Genomic DNA, 21,007 nt, shown 5'->3' with positions numbered 1-21,007 from the left:
AAGAACAGGGGAAGCCGCTCTTAACCTTTCCAGTGGCTCCCTCATCCCTACCCCACCCAAACCATCTTGGGTTCATATTGCTGGAAGAAGGCTAGTTTCCCAGGCAAGGAAAGGGAGGAATGGTATGCATGAGGAGGCAATCTTTATTAGGAGGGGGAAAAAAAAAACTTTGATTGCTTCAAGTTGAGATGGGTAATGATGTGAGTAAAGATGACCAGCCCCGTGGGGGAGGCAGACTGTGCGCACGAGGGGTGCAGAGGCGGCCCCGGGACGCCTCACAGCCCCGCCAATGACTCAGTGTAAAACCTCAGCGAATTTTAGAGGTCATTTTCGTCATCCCCCTGCCAGTCAGGATGGATGGAGGTTAATTAACATCACGTCTGGGGCAGGGAAGGGGGTGCGCCGCTGAGGAAAGATTGTCCGCGTGTGGGGAAGCGGGTGATGGCAGCGTGTGACCTCTTTGAGATGTCCGGCGAAGGACGTTCCCAAGCTTTTTCAGGCTGCCCATTTCTGGGTTTCCCCATCATTGAATCAGCATCCCCCTCCGGGAACTGCTTTTTTTTTTTTTTTTTTTCCAGGATGGCAACCGGATGTTGGGTTCCCTGGGTGGGAGGGGGCGACGTCCCCTCAGCCCTGTCAGGGGCAATAGAGACTCTCCAGGGTCCCGTTAACGAGGTCAAGGAGCTACCATTTCCTTGCCCAGAAACTTGCAATACAGCGTGAGGTGAGCGCCAAGCAGAGCCAAGACGCTACACTGCCTTCTCTCTGGCAATGCGCATGATTCTGCGGCTCTGTGCTCGCCACGCTTCAACGCACCTTGAAATGGGCTCGCCTCCTTCGCGCCGTGACGGACAGACGCTGCAGCCAATAATCTTCAGGACTAGAGATCCGCATCCAATGGTCGGGCTTCGAAGGCGGGACCAGAGCCCCGGCGCTGTTAGGCTTCACCGTGGCGCTGGCTGCGCTCTGGCTGGGCTAGTAGTGCAGGTGCAGCTGCGCCGGGGCCGGGGAGGCAGCGCACCTAGCCGAGTGGAGCCGCGGAGGGATGGAGAGCTGGCCGCCCGGGCTGCAGGGACACCGGAGCGGGGCGTAGGCGGGAACGAGCAGGCGGGAGCAGGCGGGAGCGGGCGCTCGGGCGCTGGAAGCGTGCGGGCGCGGGAGCACTTTGCGATAGGATGAGGCTCCTGGCTGGCGCGCGGTAGTACTATGATTTGGTATGTGGCCACTTTGATAGCAAGTGTGATCAGCACCCGGGGTCTTGCGGCTCAAGGTGAGTTGAAGTGCAGCGTCCCTTCGCCTGCTCCTCCCTGGCGCTCCAAGCCCGTGCCTCCCAGCCGCAGGCTGCCCGGCCCCGCAGAGCGCCGCGCCTTCCAGCCAGCGAGGATCTGGCTCAGGCTCGGGCTCGGACCAGGCGCGCTCCGGGCACCACCGGGAGGGCCGGGTGGGAAGCGACCCGAGTCCGTGGGCTGCCGGGAACCCGGAGAAGGACGCCTAGGGCTCCAGGTTCAGTGCACCCACCTTCAGCCCTGAAGCTTCGCATCTGTGTGCCGAACCGGGAGCCCTTTGCTGGAGCAGCCACCTCCTCCAGAGCGGGGGAGCCTACCCTTTCCTAACTCTGGCTGCCAGAGTTTGTGGGTCTTCGGGCAGGCTACAGCCCCGCACCAGGGATGAGCCTCGCAAGGAGGCGCGACCCCGAGCCTCGGGATCTGGGCACCCACCGCCCAGGGGCAGGTTTCCCTGCTCTGCTGGTGCCCACCCTTCAGCTTGTTCCTCTTGGTTGCAGGAGGTGGGATTCCCCCTTTGGGAGGGGGTAGCTCATGGGAGGGGGTGTGGAGAAGTGGCTGAGCTCGGGGACCCTTGCCGGGCACCGCGGAGGGTGAGCTAATTGAGCAGCACCCGCGCCCTCAGAGCCGCGCCTGGGCTCGGGCCACGCAAAAGTTCCCGGAGAGCGAGCGCGCCGCCGCCGCAGGGCAGACTAGCGCGGTTCTCCCGCAGCCAAGCTGAGGGGCGAGAGCGGCGGAGGAGGGGGATCCCCGTCGCTGCATCTCCCAGCCCAGCGAGGGTTTTCTCTTTCCTCTTCCGCAGGCTTAGTAGCTGGGGGAGAAGCGGGAGGGAAGCCGGGGAGTTGGGCGCTGCGTTCGGGAACGCGCGGCGGGCTTTTGCTTTGGAGACCCGCGAAGCGAGTGAGTCCCGAGTCTCTGGGTGGCACCCGGCGTTCGGCCCTTGTATGGAAGTGGGAGCAGAGCCCGGAGGGTGCCAGGGCTGAGCTCACGGGCTCTTAGCGGGCAGACATGACCCAGGCGCGAGCAAGTTCAGGGAGCCGGGGAGGTAGATGACAGATAGATAGATAGATAGATAGATAGATAGATAGATAGATAGATAGATAGATGGCTGCGGGAAAGGAGCAGGTGCAAGTTAGTAGGGAGAGCCCTTTCCAGAACGACTTCCTCACTAGGCAGAAAGAGGGCGTCGGCGGCGGGGGTGGTGGGGCCTCTTTTACTGAGGACCCCTTGTCACCTTGTCCTGGGTGTATGTAGAAGGGGGTGAGGAGGATAGGGATTTGAGAAAGTTTCTGGAATGGAATGTGCCTCCGGTGCTTTTGGGAGTGGGGAGTCTGTAAACAGAAGCAGAGGAGGGACAAGGGAGGGGCGATCGTGTTACATGGTATGTTGATCTGGGTGGTTGGAAACTTCTCCACCTGTAAAGCGGGAAACTGAGCCCCCAGGACCCTCAGCAGTTTCCCAGTGGGGCTGGCAATGAGGGGCTGGGGGCTGTGCTTCTGACTGTGTCTCCAGTGGGAGCCTCCTCCTTCCCTGATCTCCATGTCGTCTTCCAGTGCCCTCAGCCTCCTCCCCTCCAGTTTTTTGGTATGTTCCTGCTCTGGGACTGTCTCTGAAAGCACAGAAGGACGTGCTGGGTTCTTTGAATAAAAAGATACTTGAACAGAGGCTCTGAAATAGTCTCTCAACCTCCAAGAAGTCAGGGCAAAGGGAAAGGAGGGTTTTTTTTTTTTTTTTTTTTTTGCAAGTTTAAGTACCAGATAAAGGCAAACAGGTTTATACTGCTGCAGCAACACAGAACATGGCTAGAGAGAAGGAGGGACTTGCAGCAGCAAAGGTTGTTGGCCATGAAGGTTAAACCTTTCTGGGTATAAAATGGTCCTTCCAGCTGAGGTCGTCTGTCACCCTTTTCTGATCATGGTGTCTTTTCAGCTTAACAAGGTTCTGTGTATGATGACTAGGGACCTATGTCTAGAGTCAGATGACCTAGACCCACCACTGGCTGGTCCTGGATGACCTTGGACAAGTTGTTCAGCTTCTCTAAATGTCACTATCCTCAGTGGAAAATGGGCTTAATAGTATGAGCTTATAGGTTGTGAGAGTGTGTGTGTGTCCCTGAGTGCTTTTGTGAGTGCTCAATAAATGCTAACTACATCATTATTTCCATATCTCTGGGGTCCTGGGTCTCTTCTCAGTCTCTTGATGGGGTGGGGGTGGGACTGAGACTTGGAGGCAGTTCAGAAGGCTGCCTCTGGCAAGAACCAAGTCTTTCCTGGCTGACCTTGTGTGGGGAGAACCTCTGGTCCCTCCGCATCCAGTCATATGTGGGGAGGGCGTGTTTGGAAATCCTTTGCAAGATCTGCAGAAACTGTAGCTTTGTCTGTGGCCAGAAGCAGGTGGGCAGGACCCAGGGAGCCCAGGAGGCTGGCAGCTTATAGCATCACAGCCTGTAGAGGGAAGAAGCAGGGGTTGGGGTGGCTGGTGAGGGGGACCTTGTTTGGTAGAAGCCTTCACCAAGAGACACACCAGGCAGTGTTTAAGGTCTGATCCTGGGCTGTTCTCCCACCCACAGCCAGTGGTGACTTCGGGGGAGATTCCTGAAGGGGAGAGGGCTAAGAGATGCCTTCTCTCTGAGCAGATGACTAAAGCATGGGGGCTTTTACTCAGGGGTTCAGGGGATCAACCCCACAGATGGTGTCAGGTTGGGACTGGTAGGGGTCCCCCCCCCCTTGATTTAATCATCTGTGTCTGGGGGCAGCTGAGGTCAGTGGAGAGGTTGGGGAAGACATGGAGAAGAGGGTAGCAAACCTGGAAAGATGAAGATTGGGGTTTTCAGCAACCCAGATTTGCTAAGACAGCTGAGGGCAGGACTCTGGGACCAGTCAAAGTGGGCAAACCTGGAACTTTGTGCTGAGCTGTAGTTGGATTACCTCTGATGTCATTGTTTCTGATTAAAGTGAGGTTCAGACTTGGACCCTCACTGGCTGCTGTATCTCCACCTGGCTTTGCCCCTTCCCCCCTTTCCACTTTCCTTTAGCAGTAAAGGTGAGTGAGAGGAGATCAGACCTGGATGCTGCTGGCAAGACCCCTTAGGCAGCCTGTCAGATGGGGCCTGGCCCAGGAAGTAGCCAAGTGATGTGTGTCTGAGAGTGTGAATGTTTTCAGCACACACGTGCTAGAGGAAGGGGTGTGTCTGGTGCTGTGCACCCGGCAGGCTGGGGTTGGGGAGCAGTGCATTGGAAAAGGCAGGCACAGGGGCAATAGGAGTGGCTTTTAACTGCTGGCCAGAGGCCTGGCCTGCTCTTGGCCTAGAATTGGCAGGTCCCGGCATTGGGAACTGGGTGGTTTCATGTTGATAATTCTGAGACTGAAAGCTGGGCTCTGGTTACTCCAGGAGCAGAGTCTGCTTGGCTGGGGAATGCTACAACCGAACCCTGTAGCTCTTTGCCCTTCCTTCTCCCTTTTTCCTGGCCCTTTTTCCTTTCCCATGCTCTCCTGGTGCCTGTGATCCCTCCTCCTGTCCCTCCCCAGCCCAGCCAGGGCATGACTCTCACAGCCTGCCTGCTGCTCTCTCTCTCTTCCCTGGCTCCTCTCTGTCCCGGTCTGCCTGTACACTGTGCCAGGGGAATGAGAATTGGTAGATGAGCCCCACATAGGTCCAAGCCCTAGATTGAACCCAACTTCTCTTCTCCACAGAAGTCTCCCTTGCACAGCCTGATGCCTACTGGGGGTGAGCACAGTCTCTAGGGAGCTTCTCTGCTGTCTGCTCCCTAGGCTGGGCTGAGCAAGCTGTGTGAAGAGTGGATCTGAATTGTGAAAGGAGCCGTAATTGGTATGAGCTGCCTGTTGTGAGCTCATGCCTGGGTGTATGTGCAGGTGACTCTGTGGGGCCTATGGGGGTGCCTGTGCCTGAAAAATGCATGTGTGTGTGTGGCATTATTGTGTGTTTGTAAGCACATTGGGAAATGTAGGCACAGGGTAGGAGTATCATGTGTCATACTCACCTCAGCCCCCCAAACCCCTGTCTGAGCACTGTGGGTGGTGGTAAGAATATACTCAAAGCTGATGCTTTGCTTCCCTATCGCTTTGATTCCCACCTGAGTCTAGGCAGCCCAGGAGATTACGGCGTTGGAAGTTGAGCTCTGGGGCTGGATTGAAGGATACCAGGAAGACCCCCAGGGAAAGTCTAAATGGAAGGACAGATCCAGGCTCAGAGCTGGGATTGCTGGAAGTGGGTGTGTGCAGCTTTGGAGGGGAGTAGTTTCAGAGACCCACCCACCCTAGAGCAGAGAAGGCTGAGTTCCTCAAGATAAGATGTTGGGGTGCCAGGGTGGCAGAGGCAGCTTGGAAGCAAGACCCCTCAGGGACACTTGCCCACAGGTGCAAGCCTGTCTGCCTGAGGCAGCTGACCTATTATTTTTAGGAATCTTTCTGCTTTTCTGTTCTCTCTGGCGTAAATAAGCAGGAGACTGGTGAAGAGAGAGGGGCCCTTATAAGGGCTTGGGGTGAACAGTTTTGTGTGGGCCAAGGCTGTGAGGGAGCCCCTATATCAGCCCCTTCTCCCCACCCTCAGCCCCATTACGTCCCCATTGGTCACAGAGCCCCCAGAGAATGTGGTTCAATTCCTAACAGTCTGGGCTGAGCCACTGTCCTCATTCTCTGGTTTTAGTGTAGTGAATGCTGATGCCTCTATGAGATGGAGCTTCCAGTCCCCCCTCAGAGTCTTCTGCGACACATGTGTGGCCACAGGGGCCTGGCTGGGCCTCATCCCTAGTGATGGTAGTAATGGTGACAGCCATAGGGTGCTGCTTGACTTTTTTGCTGAGGACCTATTAAGGAGCAGAGCAGAGGCTGAATTACAGACTGCTTCCTGTCAGTGGCTCCTGGGGAAAAGGACGCTTGGAAATACAATCTATCCAAGAGCAAATTAAGGTTGCTAATAGCATTGCTGCTGCTGCCGAGGGGTAGTGGTGGTGGGAACAGGGGGCAATGGTCAGGGGAGGGGGTGCCTGACAAAAGGGTAGGGTAGACACCCCCAGGATAAGGAGGGCATCATTCCTGCCTCTCCCTTCCCAGGACCTTGTTCTTCAGCAGATGCCTGTGAGATGGTTATCTGATCATAGCTATTCTGGGCTCACCAGACCTCTGACCTCTATTCTTTTATTTCTAACCCCTCTGGGATATAGGCAGGAAGGCCCATGCACAGGAAGGTCTATGTGGACACCCCTTGGAGAGATTATAGTGAATTGGGATCTTCTCTGAGGGTGCATATGGGAACCCAGGCTGGAAGCTATGTGCTGTCCAGGTGACCTTGGGTCCCCCTGCCTTCTGAAGACACTAAGGATTCAGGTCTCTGTTCCATGGCTGACCTGGAGTGTCACCTCAGCTTTGCTTGTTTTATGGAGGCACTGGCTTCTACCTTCCCTGTGCCACCTTCTGGGTATGCCCCTCTGGGGAAGGCTCTGTGGGATCCCCCTGGAACCTCCAGGCTTGTCAGGGAGGGGAGATTGGGGGAGAGTCGGGTGGGGGGAGGGCTAGGCCTCTTCTGGACTCAGCAGGGATTATTTTTAGGTTGGCAGATGGAGGTAGTGGTGGCTGTCGCTGATATTATTAGATGGTGGGCATGTAGTTTGGGAGGCTGGTGTCCTAGAAGGAGGAGGAGGAGGCCCAGGCAGGACCTGAGCTTTTGGGCCATAGAGGCTGCCACTCAGCTATGGTCCTCTCTGCTCACAGCTGCCACCAGACATGGGTGGCTTCAGAGGCCCAGGCTAGTGCCCACCAGAGCAACAGTGCCTCTGAGACAGGCCCTAGGCAGATCCTTCCAGAATATGTGGTTGGTGGTGACTGACTTCTGACCTGAGGCCAGAAAGTGGGTAAAGTAGGAAGTGGGGGAGAGCTCATGGTCAGCAGGTTGGCAGGAATATGGGGGCCAGTGGGAGGTAGGACAGTAAGCAGACCATGTCCCCCCACCTACTGTCTACAGAGGAGCCAGAAAGCTCCCTGTGGCTCATTTATAAAGCAGAGAGAGCAGGGATTTTGCAGGGTATGTGGGCACAAGTGACATCTATGTCAGTTGCCCAGCTTAGAGGTTAGGTCTGCCTGCTGGTGAAAACTTGTCCCCACCCCACTGGCTCCCTGCCTCTGCTGGCATTCAAAATATTTTCATCCTTGGTACCCTGCCTGCCTTGGCCCTGCCCAGGTGGAAGGATTCCAGATTGTGTATGGGACATGGGGCTGTGCCAGGCCCCGGAGGCTTCCTGATCCTGTACCTACAAGGGAGCCAGTGGCAGCTCTGGATTGAGCTGTCCCACTGAGAGCCACCTGGTCCAGAGAGCAGGAGATTTGTTCCCTGTGGGCTTTATTAAAGGTCAGTCAGACCACAGGGGCCACCCCTTCTTCCTTACTCTACTGGTCAGGGAGAACAGCTCAAAAATGGGCTGGACAGAGCCCGAGATGCCAATTAATTGAGCTTTTTATTTCTGATTATGGCCTTTTCCAAAAGGGGTGTGGAAATCTAGGGCACCCCCAGCCTCCTGGCTGCCCTCCCTCATGTAAATGCACATGTCAGTTTCTCTCTGAGGTTATAGCTTCCTGGCAGGCTTTCACGAAGGGTCTACAGCCTTCCTGTTCTATTCCCTCTCCACCTCTGTCCTTCTCTACTCACTTCCTTCCTGCCCCCTTTAGAACCAGTGGGCATATGCTGCACTAGCTCTGCTGGAGAAACCTGTTTGTGCCTTGAACTTACAGCCTCACTGCCCTTCTTGACTGAGTCCTCTTTGCCCCCTGAGTATAATTTTTCTCTAGACTGGCTACCATACGCATACTGTATTCACTAGACCCATCTCTGTCTCTCTCCATCCCAGTTGCTCAAAGCTCTTTCACTCTCAGCCTTGGCTTTTGTGTCAGTTCTGTTAGGGTTAAACCAATCTATCTGTCCTTCCTCCATCAACCACTTTCCCCCACCCCATCCTCTTTCCCTTAAGTCTGTTTACTTTTTCTCCTGTGTTGAGCTTTTCAGGAGAAAGTGTTCTCATAGATATGCTTTGGCTCAGAGAAGATGAGGCCTAAGGAGAAGTGCCCATGGGTGATGGAGTGAGAGCATATGCTGTGTGTGTGTGTGTGTGTGTGTGTGTGTGTGTGTGTGTGTGTGTGTGTGTGTGTGTGTTGTGAGGAGATGGGAAGCTTATCAGAACTGATCAGTATTTTAGGATTCGGGAAACCAGGAAGGGTGCATGGAATGTAGGGGCTGGGCCTTGGCCCTGTGCCTCTTCCTGGGAAAGCCTGGCTCATTCTGCTTGACTTCTCAGCTTCAGACTGGCTTAGCTCATTGTCCCCTGTCCACCTGCAACTGAAAGTCTTCACAAGAAAGTTGAAAGAGTCCCTGAGAGAGGAGAGAGATGGGTGGCACTGGCCTGCAAGGGGTGAGTTGGGGGGTTGGGGTTGGGTGCTAGGCCCTGAGCCTAGTGGCTGACTGGCGTGGGAGTGGGAACCTGGAGCCTGCACGATGCTGGGAGGTGAGAAAGAAGCAGCTCATTGCCATGCAGTGAGAAGGAGGCAATGCTAGGTGCAAATGAGCAGCCAGCACAGGGGACCCAGGGCAGAGTTGCCACTGCTCCTGGCATGCACCTCATCCCCCTTGTGCCTGCCTGCAGCCCCAGCAAACCCAGCTTTTTTGTCAGAGCTAGGAAATTGCCTGTTGCCCCTACTCACTCCTGTTAAAGGAGGAGGCTCTGGGGCCATTGTTCTCTATGCCAGGTGACCCCAGCCCACAGGAATAGCCTTCTTTACATTCTCCAGGTTCCTTTATTTCTTCTCTTCATCTCCTGGAAAGTCTGTGCTGCACTTACTCACATATACATGTACATATATCCTTGTATCAAGAACTGCACACATACACAGCATCTTTTTTCAAGTAATGATACACACACACATGCAGTCCTTATACCTGGAGGGATGCTATGCAGACACATGCACACACATGCGGCCCTGATGGCTGATGGTGCCCTTCATGGGCCGCTTTTTTCCTTGGTCCAAGATCAGCCTTTGTGCTCCTAGAGGCTGGGAGGAAGGCAGCTCTGTTCCTGCTCTGTCCCAAGGGTGTCCCTAGGTTTGTGGGGGGAGGTGCCTGTTACAGCTGAGCCCTCTCTGTGCTTTGCCCTAGGGACTGGGATTCAAACTTTGCCTGCAGCAGGGTTGGGGGCTGGGGGCCCAGGAAACCTGCTGGGGCCTCGGGCAGGTGAGTGTAGAGTTCTGCTCAGTTCCAAAAATACTCTGTGATCTTAGCTCTTTCTCGGGGAAAACAGTGATGTCACTGGGAACCAATCAGCTGCTGGGAGCATTTGCCTCCTCCTTCCGCTCCTTGCAGGGGAGGCGAGGGTGAGGGGGAGGGGAGAGAGAGAGCAAGGCAGTGAGAAATTAGAGACTCTGGCACAGACAGACAAATAGACACTGGAGATGAATGCAGACTCTGACAAGCACACACACAGAGACAGCTTCCTCTACATGGGCGGGCAGACTCCTTCCCTGTGCAGGTGAACAGGCATCTTGGGTCTCCCAACACACATACTCACACTCCCACAGATTCAGAAACAGGGAGAGGCGAGTCAACAGAAGCACCCGCCTTGAGTGGGAGTTAGCAAAAATAAGACTTGAGACCCCAAGAGAACTAGAGAGTTATGAAGCAAGCAGGAGAGACACAGAGGTAGAGACAGACATAAAGAAGCAGCCCATGACATTGAGATGTGAAGAAGAGACAGAGACATGAGAAGGAGAAAGACAAGAGCCCTCTCACCTGCTCCCATGCCCAGGGGTCAGGGATACAGTTAAGAGTCAGACTGAGAGTCAGCCCACAGACACACACACACTTCTCCTGCTTCCTCCCCGGTGGGAGGCAAGTCTCCATACTGTGAACCTCCTTTTGAGGAGTTGCTGTCCATGGTACTGCCAGGCGGGGCCTGAATGAGGGTGTGAAGAAAGCAAATTGCCCATCAAGACCCGGGTTCTGCTGGATGCTGGAGGGGAGGCAGGAGTAAGCGTCCCCCCACCCCCAGAGGGGAGGCAGGAGGTAGTGTCCCCTCCCCCCAGCCCTGTCCCTTAGTCCCTCCCAGCAGCATGTAAGATGGACAAGGTGACTTCGTGGGCATGGAGGCCTGGTGTGGAGGAAGGGGTGTGGGGCTTCAGGAGGGGACTGTATGCCCCTCTGGGGTCCCCCTGTATACCTGGTGCTGGGGTGGGTGAGCCTCATCCTGAGGAGACAGGAGTGTCTCCTCCTGAAGGTGGGGGTGGTCCCTTTGACTGACTGGGGCTGCCCATCCCCCTCCACTGTCCCCAGGGGCCTGTCCTGCTGCTGGTGACATCTGGGCCTGCTCAGTCTGATAGACTGGGGGCTCTGAAGCTGGAGGGCTAGAGGCCCCTCCTGCTCCCCTCTTGCAGCAGGCTCTTTTGCAGCAGCAGCAGCAGCAGCAGGGGTGGAAGAAGGTGGAAGGAGGAGGAGGGGCCTGGAGAGGCCAGCTCAGGCCTGTGGGGCTTTCCCTCCGGTGCTGCAGGGAGTGGGAGCTCTGCTGGCTTGTCAGGGATTTCCCCTCGCTTCTGTTTGTATTCCCATGCAGAGTACTCTTATGCTGTGAGCGTGGGCCTGAGCCCGGGGGTGGAGAGGAGGAGGATGCTGCCTTGGTTGGGGGGAGTTCCCTCTTCCTCTGGCTTCAGCAGGCCCAGCCTTTCCCTGCAGAGGCCTGGGCCCCACCCCCTTCTCAGTCACCAGACCCCTTTCAAGTTCTTGAAATTGGGATGGAGTGGAGCACAGTTTCAGGGCTGGGGGGAGAATCACTCATGATTCTGCTCTTGGGAGGAGGGAGAGAGGCTTCTGTGGGACTTAAGAGGATGGCTCTCCTCTCCTTCATCTTTTTAAAAATTTAGCATTTATTTTCGTGAGAGAGAAATCAGAGCACTACTCAGCTCTAGCATACAGTGGTGCCTAGAATTGAATCCCACACCTCTAGAGTCTCAAGTTTGCAAATCCTGTGCTCTGACATATTGAGTTTTCTCCCCGCTCCTTTCCTCCTCTCCCCATCCTTTTCCCCCTCAGGTTTGTGAATGGGGGAGGGGGACAGGACTCCTAGAAGTGAGAGCAGAGAGTGGTGCAGGCTCTCAGGGTTCCTATGGGGTATGAGTGAGCTCCCCCTCAAGAGGAAGGTGAGCAGGGTCCTTGGACCTCAGGCCAGCCACGGCAGGACCACCTCATCACCTCTTCTGTGCACCTCCCCCCCCGACTTTTCTTGCCTGCTTAGGTGCCCACGGCCTGCGTGAGGAGCCTGAGTTCGTGACAGCAAGGGCCGGCGAGGGCGTTGTCCTGAGATGCGATGTGATTCACCCCGTGACGGGACAGCCCCCGCCCTATGTCGTGGAGTGGTTCAAGTTTGGGGTGCCCATCCCTATCTTCATCAAGTTTGGCTACTATCCCCCCCATGTGGACCCTGAGTATGCAGGTAAGTCCTGTGTGCTGGGTGCCCTCTTATCCCCCTGTCTGTCTCTTGCCTTGACTCTAGCTAGTCTGCCCCATCCATCTGGGTCTGCTGGCTCTCTGCTAGCTCTAGTCCCACAGTCACCTTCCTCTTGCTTTTTTCTCTGTTGCCTCTTATCTTCTCCTGCCTAGTCAGTTATTTCTGTTTCTCACTGTCTGTGCCTCTCTCCTGCCATCTTTTGGACCCTAGAATGTTTTAATTAAGTGGTTGGAGGGGAGGGGAGAGCAGGCATCAAGCCCAGGGCTGCATGGGCAGAGGCAGGAGTGAGGGATGGGGCTCCTGGAGAGCCCAGTGCAGGGAAGGCAGGTGGTGACGTCGGAGCCGGGGCTCTGCTCCAGGGCTCATGCTGTCCGGCCTCTCCCACTCACTCCCTCTGGCTCTAGAGTTGGGGCCTCATGAGTTCTTAAGAAAACCCTTAAGCTGCCTGTGCCACCCTCGGGCGCATACTCTTTGCTTCTGCTGCCACCCCAGCCACCTCCCTTCTGGCCCCTTGGTGTCTCGCTCTGCAATTACTTCTGCCAGCAGAAGCCTCCCTGTGAGTCACTGCCAGAGCCCACCAGGGAGAGAGAAGGGCATGAGGAGAGGCCTGTGAATGTGTGTGTGTGTGTGTGTGTGTGTGTGTGTGTATGTGTGTGTGTGTGTGTGTGTGTGTGTGCGTCTGTGTCTGTGTGAATGTGAGCAAGTATGAGAGTATACACTATGAGCGTGCATGTGTAAGTGTGAAAACGTGAACATGGGCATGGGAGTATGCATGCATACGAGTGTGGGCATGCCTAGAGTGTGTACCTGGGTGTGCACAAGAGTACACTCATGTGCACATATGTGGAAGTATGTGCACACATAGGAATTTGTGGATTGGGACTTAAATGAAGAGGTAAAACTGTCAGGACAATGCTTTTATCTTCAGTTCTGTCTTTTGAGGTCAGATTTTCATTTCTCTTCAAGAATACTCCCCCCCCCTTAAAATATACTTATTTATTTTATTTTAATGAGAGATATACAAATAAGAAGAAGGAGAAGAAGAAGAAGGAGAAGGAGAAGAAGAAGAAGAAGAAGGAGAAGGAGAAGGAGAAGGAGAAGAAGAAGGGGAAGAAGAAGAAGAAATGAGCAGAGCACTTCTCAGCTCTGGCTGATGGTGGTGCTGGGGATTGAACTGGAGGCCTCAGATTCTTGGGCATGAAAGTCTGTTGCAGAACCACTATGCTGTCTCATCAGCCTGCTCCCCCCTCTCTTTCTCTGTTTCTCTCAGAAGCCCCCCAGCCCCCATCCACCTCCCTGATCTATAGTCCTCATGTCTTTCCTTTGTCCCAAGAAACTTCCAGAAGTGCAGGTGCATCCTAAGGCTTTTCTCAGTGCCACACACAGAGTTGTTGCTGCTAAGGGGAGAGGCCAGCTGCGCCTGGAGAGCTGGGGAGAGAGGGCAGCTCAGTTCTCAAGGTTTCATGTCTCTTCCTTTGCCACTTGCTGCCAGAGGTTTGTGCCAATTGTTCTTTTGGGAACCTGCCATGGGAAACAGCCTGAAGGCTATGGCAGACCCTCTGTCTTTGAGACAGAAGGGAAGTTAAGCTGCTGGCTTGGCCCTGATGCCTCCTGGGTCCTCTGTCTCCCCTCTTCCCAGGCCGGGCGAGTCTTCATGACAAAGCATCCCTGCGGCTGGAGCAGGTCCGCTCTGAGGACCAGGGCTGGTACGAATGCAAAGTGCTCATGTTGGACCAGCAGTATGACACCTTTCACAATGGCAGCTGGGTGCACCTCACCATCAATGGTGCGTAAGCCTCCTTCCCGCGGCTCCCCAGGGGCCTCTGCAGACTTCTCACTGCACTCCCTGCCCCACACTAGACCCCAGCTCCTGCCTGTCATACCTCCTGAGCTCAGGGTTGTAGTGCAAGAGAGAGGCAGCACCCTAGACACTAGGTGGGCTCAGCAGTGGGGGATGGTCTCAGAGTTTCTTCCAGGGAAGCAGAATTTTGGTTCGAGAACTTCAGGAGGATTAAAACTTGACAGTGGCAGATGTGAAGATAACCAGGTAACCTGCTCTGTTTCCCAGCTTCAGAAAGACCCTTCTAGCCCAAGAAATACCTTCCCACTCTCCTGTGGGGTTGCTGGAGACCCCACTCACACATCCTTCCTTTTTGGGTTGACATACACTTCTCTTTTAGACATCTTTGTTGGATGCAAAGGGAGTGGTGAGCTCTTGTGTGTCTAGCTTAGCTATTTTTCTTTTTCTCTTCCTTTTTTTTTTTTTTTTATTGCCACCAGGGCTCAATGCTAGCACTATGAATCCACCACTCCTGGTAGCCATTTTTTTCCTTTTTTTTTTTCTTTCTATTTTATTTGATAGGACAGAGAGAAGTTAAGAAGGGAGAGGGAGCTAGAGAGGGAGAGTGAAAGACACCTGCAGACCTGCTTCACCTCTCATAAAGTGTCCCCTCTATAGGTAGGGAGCAGGGTCTTGAACCCAGGCCCTTGTACCTTGTCATGTGTACTTAATGGAGTGTACCACTGCCCCATTTCCTTTAGCTCAGCTGTTGATAGAAAACAGGTGTGTGGAAAGCCAAACAAAGTCCTTTCTGGCACCTGGTTGACTACTGATAAAACCCAAGGGTCCTAGAAAGAGGACCTATTCAAATGGCCAGTAGTTACTTTTAGTGGGAGATGAAGTAGGTGGTACTGGGTGTTTATTCTAGGCAAGTGTCCAGTGTGACCAAGGAGCCCTTTGCCAAAGCCCTGTAAGTTTGCCAAGTTTCTGGGGCTAGGGACTTGGTTCCCTGGTGTTTCCCCTAATAGAGAGTCTCTCCTGTCTCTAAGAGACTCTACTTGGGAGGAGCCAGGAGAAAGTTTAGACAGTGGAGAAAATTTGAAGTCAATATGATGCCCATAGTCAGCTAAGAAGCAAGGTTTTTGCTCTTTTCTAATTCAAATAATTACCTATGAGAGTGGGAGAGAGAGACTAATGTATTATTCAGCTCTGACTTAAGGTGGTGCCAAGGATTGAATCTGGGACCTCAGGCTATATCCTTGGCCTGTCCTTTTAATTTTTTTCTTACCAGACATTCATTCATTCATTCATTCATTCATTCAATTAATTAATTAATTATTGCCACCAGTTTATCACTGAGACTCAGTGCCTGTACAGCAAATCCACAGCTCTTGATAGCCACTCCCCCTTTTATTTGAGAGGAAAGAGAAGTTGAGAGGGGTGTGGGAGGTAGGAAGGGAGAGAGACACCCTTAGTGCTGCTTCACTACTTGTGAAGCTTCCTCCCTTGCAGATGGAGACTGGAGGCTTGACCAAATGACCTGGGTCATTTTGTTTGGTGACGTGTACACTGTAGCCACCACCCAGTCCCTCTTCTTCGTTCATTCTGTTTGCATTCAATTTGTTGCCAGTGTTATGCTGGTGACTGAGACTTGAGCAGTACCTCTGCCTGACTTTGCCCTGCATGTCTTGAGTCCTTATGGTTTTGATGTCTGTGACTATAGACACTGTGGTCAGGAGGCAGAAGCTGCTGCTGTTGACTTGGATGCTTCTCCTGGTTATTGATCAGCATTGATGGCAGCTCTGTCTGCTCTCCGTAGCAGGCTGGGGGGTCTCTCTTCCCTGGGGTGGGCCTGTCTATGCTTCTTTACCTTGGAGACTATCCAGGCTCCTGCTGGGGCAGCCAGCAGGGATGGGAATCCTGGGTCAGCACTGGCCCAAGACAACACTGACCATGGATGCCAGTGGCTCCCCAGCTACCAGTGCCCAGAGACAGATCAGAGGCTTATTTTAAGCCTTGGGTGGGCTGTCCCCACACCCCCAAGCTTTGAGTCACCTCTTTTTGATGCCAGCTGTTGTGTGTACTGGGAAGGAAAACTCATCTTAATATTAGCCCAAGCAAAACATAATTAGGAAGGTAAATTCGCTGCTAAAAGCTTCACTGACTGAATGCCAAGCCAGGAGTTCCCACGCAGCTCCCCTGCGTTCTTGGGCCCTTCTGTGGGCTGGGCTGAAGTCTCCTCTGAGCACCACTGCCTGTCCCCTCGTGTGTCCCTGGAGAGGTCCCCCTTCAGCCATGCAAAGCTGCCTGGTGTTTAGAGGGCTCTGCCAGTCCCAACAAGTCTAATTTTCTCTGGGAATATGTGTTCTATGAGTCTGTCTCAAGTTGTAGGGTTGGAAGTTGATTACATCATCATCTTTTTTGGGGGGTGGATGGGTGTATTTTCTCATTGCTGGGTGTGCAATAAGCAAGATACAGGGTCCTGAAAAGATTTCTTGTGTTTCTTTTTTTTTTTTTTTTCCCTCCTCCAGGGTTATTGCTGGGCTTGGTGCCTGCACCATGAATCCACCGCTCCTGGAGGCCATTTTTTTCCCCCTTTTGTTGCCCTGGTTGTAGCTTCGTTGTGGCTATTATTATTGCCCTTGTTGACGCAATTCGTTGTTGGATAGGACAGAGAGAAATGGAGAGAGGAGGGGAAGACAGAGAAGGGGAGAGAAAGATAGACACCTGCAGACCTGCTTCACCGCCTGTGAAGAGACGCCCCTGCAGGTGGGGAGCCGGGGGCTCGAACCGGGATCCTTACGCCGGTCCCTGCGCTTTGCGCCACATGCGCTTAACCCACTGCGCCACCGCCAGACCCCCTTCTTGTGTTTCTTGTGCATGCTGCTGTGTGACCTCAAGTAACCCAAGTCCCCTCTCTGAGCTCTGATTGTTCTCAGTGACTGAAAACCAGACTCATCCGCAGGCCTGTTGACAGGCTTCCGGTGAAGTGCAATGTATGAGAAGGCATCATACATACTTTCTGGAACAGTAATTGCATGTGGGTAATTATATGTCAGAGGCTGGGCAGCTTCCTTCTCCAGAGGACAAGAAGATGAAATTAGAGAAGGCCAGTGTAGCAGGGGGCAGTGTGGGTGAGGAAGGACCTCACATAGAAGATGCAGGGGACTGTGGTCATCTGAAAGGTCTGGGGAATCTGTGAGTAATTATCCACTCAGAACACAGGCACATCTGCTTAGTGTGGGTTCAGGGGACATGACTGTGACCAGGAGGTGGTGAAAGGCTGGTCAGACCAGGGGCCATTGCAGCATGGAGCAACTAGGAGGGCGCACTTCCCTGCCAGTGAACTCCTGTCCAGAGATGTTATGGGGGAACAGGAGCAAGTCAGGCTGAGGTGGCAGATGGGGAAGGGCACAGCCAGGAAAAAGAACAGCATGACTGGCCACTCAGAGGAAGGATGGCCCAGTGCATTCAGGGACCACAGACACCTTGTCCCTATGGACACGTGTCTGGCAAGAAACCAGAGTCTATGCACCAGGATTTATTTATTTACTTATTTATTTATGATGATAATGAAACACTTATTTATTTGATAGGATAGAGAGAAATTGAGATGAAAGACACCTACAGCACTGCTTATAAAGTGCCCCCCACCCCGCAGGTGGAGACTGGGCTGTTGATCCTAGGGCCTTGAAATTACAGTAACATGTGATTTCAACTGGATGTGTCACTACCTGGCCCCGTTATTCTTTTTTTTTTCCACCATGGTTCTCTCTGGGGCTTGGTGCCTTCATGGCTCTACCATTCCTAGCAGTCATTTTTCTTTTCTCTAGATAGAGTAAGAGACAGAAAACATTAGGGAGGAAAAGATGGAGAGAATAGGGGAGTCACCTTAGCACTCCACCACTGTGAAGCTTCCCACTTGCAGACACTCCCGTGTGGTGACTTGAGGTTTGAACCTGGTCCTTGTGCATGGTAACATTTGTACTCTATCCAGTGTGCCTCCTGCAGACCTTATTTCCCAGGCTTGAAAACCAGGGCTCCTCCTTTGCCCTGACCAGGGTACCTGTCTCTTAAGTAGGCAGAACTAAACAGAGACCTTCCACAGTGCATCATCATCTCTCTCTCTCTCTAATATTTTTTTATATATTTATTCATTTGTTGGATAGAGACAGAGAGAAACTGAGAGGGAAGGGGGATACAGAGGGAAAGAAAAAGAGAGAGACACCTACAGTAGCCCTGCTTCACCACTCATAATGCTTCCCCTCTGCAGGTGGGCCTAGAGACTTGAACCTGGGTCCTTCTGTCTGGAAGTGCACCACCATCTATCCCCTGGTCTGTCTGTCTTCTCTCTCTCTCTCTCTCTCTCCTCCCCTCACTCCAAATTCTGAGATTCCCTTCCAGCATTAATATCTCTGCTGTTGAAAAATTTGAAATGCAGGTAGTCCATTACTTCCAAACTAAAACATTCAACACCAGGAAATTCCTAGTAAGTGACCATGCTTGGAAAAGCCAGTGAGAAACTGGAATCACAAATTGTCTTGCTTTCCTAAAGACCATTTGGGTGGAAACAAACCCAATTCGTTATCACATCTGAAAATACCCCCCATAGCACTAGCCAAGCCTAGCTTTAGGTCTCTGGATCGCTCAGAGGAGCGGCCAGCCCATTTCTAACCTACACTATTAATTACAGGGCACTCATGGAAAGGAATTAAGCCCGAGAAGGCAGCTGGCAAGCTAACACCTAATTCAGTAAATAATCGCTCGTCGAATCATTATTTTCCCGAAAATACAGAATGGTTGTGAGTGCTTGCCTGATTAGCACCTAAAGAATAAAGTAATTATGTAATTAGTAATTAATTTGTCACTTCAGGACATAATTTAATTTATTATCTTTTCTTTTAAGCATGACACTGGAGGGAACTGAGGCAGCATGGCCATATTTGCTATGTTCCAAGGGGCAGGCTGGGCAGGAAGACAAGCCTAGAGTCAGGATTCCAGGGTCCCTGGAGAAGAGTTAGGAATGATTTGTGTCTTTCTTTCTTCCCTTCCTTCTTAATAGTTTTTTTTTTTACATGTATTATATTTATTTATTTTTAACCAGATAACTACACAGCTATGATTTATATTGATACAGGGGATTGAACCTGGAACCCTGGAGCCTCAGACATGAAAATCTCTTGCATAACCACTGTGCTATGTTCCCACCTGCCTCCTTACTTCCTCCTTTCTTCCTTCCTTCCCCTATTTCTCTCTCTTTCTTTCATTCTTTTTAAAACCTTTTTTATTTATACAATGGAAATATTGACAAGAATATAGGATAAGAGGGGTACATTTCTACACAGTGCCCACCCCCAGAGCTCCATATCCCATCCCCTCCCCTGATAGCTTTCCTATTCTTTATCTCTCTGGGAGTATGGACCTAGGATCATTGTGGGGTGCAGAGAGTGGAAGGTCTGGCTTCTTCTCCCAGCCTGTCTTTCTCTTCACCTAGTGAGGTGGGGGGTCTGGGGAGGTGGGTGATACATGGTAAGGTCATCTGCTCAGGGAAGTCAGGTTGGCTTCATGGTATCATCTGGAACCTGGTGGCTGAAAAGAGTTAAGATATAAAGCAGATGTTCTTTCTTTCATCTCTGCTCCTATCTGACATATTATGATGGTTGATAGAAAAAAGTATCAGGGGGTCAAGACGCAGCGGAAGAGAGAGACAGAGAGACATGTATCTCTCTGAGAGCCAAGGAAGATTCATTGGAGGAAAGCTGGGGGTGACTGGCAGACACAGAAGCAGTGGACAAGAGTCTGGGCTGGTACTGTATCCATAGACTAGCAGGTTTTTATGTCTAGTGAAGGTGGAAGTTCGGTTGGGCTTTTGTGTAGCAGGAAGGTTGAGTGGTTGTGCTTTACAATGGGCTATGTTGTTGCTGTGACTCAGTCATAACCTCTTTTATTTGGAGCTATAGCTGCTATGAGGCTAGTTCTTCATTTCAAGGTCTGTGACCAAAGCTCCAGGAAAGCTCAGGAGATTTAACAGTCACTTCCTCTTGAGATCTCTCAGTGGTGTAGGGATTGAACTTGGGACTTCAGAGCCTCAGACATGAGAGTCTTTTGTGAATCATGCCATTATCTCCTAGGATGTTAGACACTGGGAAAATGTTTTTATTGAGGACACGTGGAGTGTTTGTGGGTGACAAGGCAGGCCTGCCTCTTTGACCATTCAGTGATTATTCTCCAAATGTCCCCTGTGCCTAGACTGAGCTAAGGGCTTTGGAGAGTCACACAGGATTGGCTCTTATTACAGTGTCTTAGATCTTGTACCTATGTTGTGTGTATGTATGCTCACATGCACACTGGCCCTCACCCATTTCACACACCTATCATTTCAACAAACGCTTGTCAAGGACCCTAGGACATGCCAGGAGATGTGCTAAAAGCTGGGCATTTGATGGGGTTTTGTGGGAACACTCTGTGCTCTCAGGGAGCATTAGTGGTGACTGTTTTCAAGAACAGACAATCCTCCAAGGGGATGGGGGTATGCCAAGAGGTGCCATCTAAGGTGAGCTAACCAGGCAAAGCAGAGAAGGCATGTCTGCAAAGGCGTACTTGAACTGAAGGAGGAAGACCTTGTTGTTTAATTCTCTTCAAGAAGAATAACAGATGCAAAGGTCCTGTGGTTGGATACATTTGGAACTTTCCAAGAAGACCCTAACATCATGGTTGGAGCACTGTGAAGGGCAGAGGAGATGAGATATGGTGGGGTAGAACAGAGTGGGGAGGAGAGAGACCTTTCTCATAGCTTCTCAAACATGCCTAAAAGGAACCTGGAGATATGGCGAAGGTGACAGCAATGGCAGAATAACTGGCATTTCACATGTTGACATTCTCACAAGATCATCTCATTATAAATCATCTCATTCACTCTTCCTTTACATTAGTTCTTGGGTGATTTTGGTTAGGGGAGTCCAGGGAGGCTGAGTGAGTTGCCCATGTTGACACAAGTTACAGGCTGGTCCTTGGGCACCTCCTAATTGACTCAGTGCAGCCTAGCCAGTGGGTATGGGACTGGCTTGTGTATAGAGTGGACCCTCAACTCGAGGCCACAGAATCTACTGTCTCAAGGATGATAGCCACTTCTACAGACTACACAGACATATGGGGGGGGGGGTTACTGAAAAGTCACTCATCTAAACTGGATGCTGTTTTAGTTAAAGTTTAGGTGTAGATGGTGCTTCTAAGAGAGTTAGGAAGGGGGTAGCCTACAGGCTGGAGATGGGGAGCAGGGACACTTTGTCTTTGCAGAAGCTGGGGAAGGAAGTGAACTGAATTAGGGAGGCCTATTTGGGCTCTATTGATGAAAGTCCTAAGGTATGAGGCCTGGTTGAGCCAAGTTGGGGGGTGGGGAAGCAGGCATCCTGTGTAACATGCAGCAAAAGACAGAACTACATACAGAA

At 52.3% G+C, this 21,007-nt stretch overlaps 1 protein-coding gene across 4 annotated transcripts in view; it reads left to right on the top strand.

Moving 5' to 3' along the window:
• Positions 1 to 1,133: 1,133 nt before the first annotated feature.
• IGSF9B (immunoglobulin superfamily member 9B) overlaps positions 1,134 to 21,007 on the top strand; it is a 61,112-nt gene continuing 41,238 nt past the window's right edge. For all 4 annotated transcript variants that reach the window (XM_007537342.3, XM_060180195.1, XM_060180197.1 and 1 more), the window contains exons 1-3: positions 1,134 to 1,270; positions 11,567 to 11,764; positions 13,419 to 13,565. In XM_007537342.3, the coding sequence (XP_007537404.2) occupies positions 1,207 to 1,270; positions 11,567 to 11,764; positions 13,419 to 13,565 (409 nt within the window). In that variant the 5' untranslated portion in view covers positions 1,134 to 1,206. The remainder of the gene's footprint in view (positions 1,271 to 11,566; positions 11,765 to 13,418; positions 13,566 to 21,007) is intronic.

This window comes from Erinaceus europaeus, chromosome 20 (genome assembly GCF_950295315.1).
Source record: "Erinaceus europaeus chromosome 20, mEriEur2.1, whole genome shotgun sequence".
Lineage (NCBI taxonomy): Eukaryota > Metazoa > Chordata > Mammalia > Eulipotyphla > Erinaceidae > Erinaceus > Erinaceus europaeus.
The sequence above is the reverse complement of the archived record's forward strand: the minus strand, read 5'-3'. Positions and strand labels throughout refer to the sequence as shown.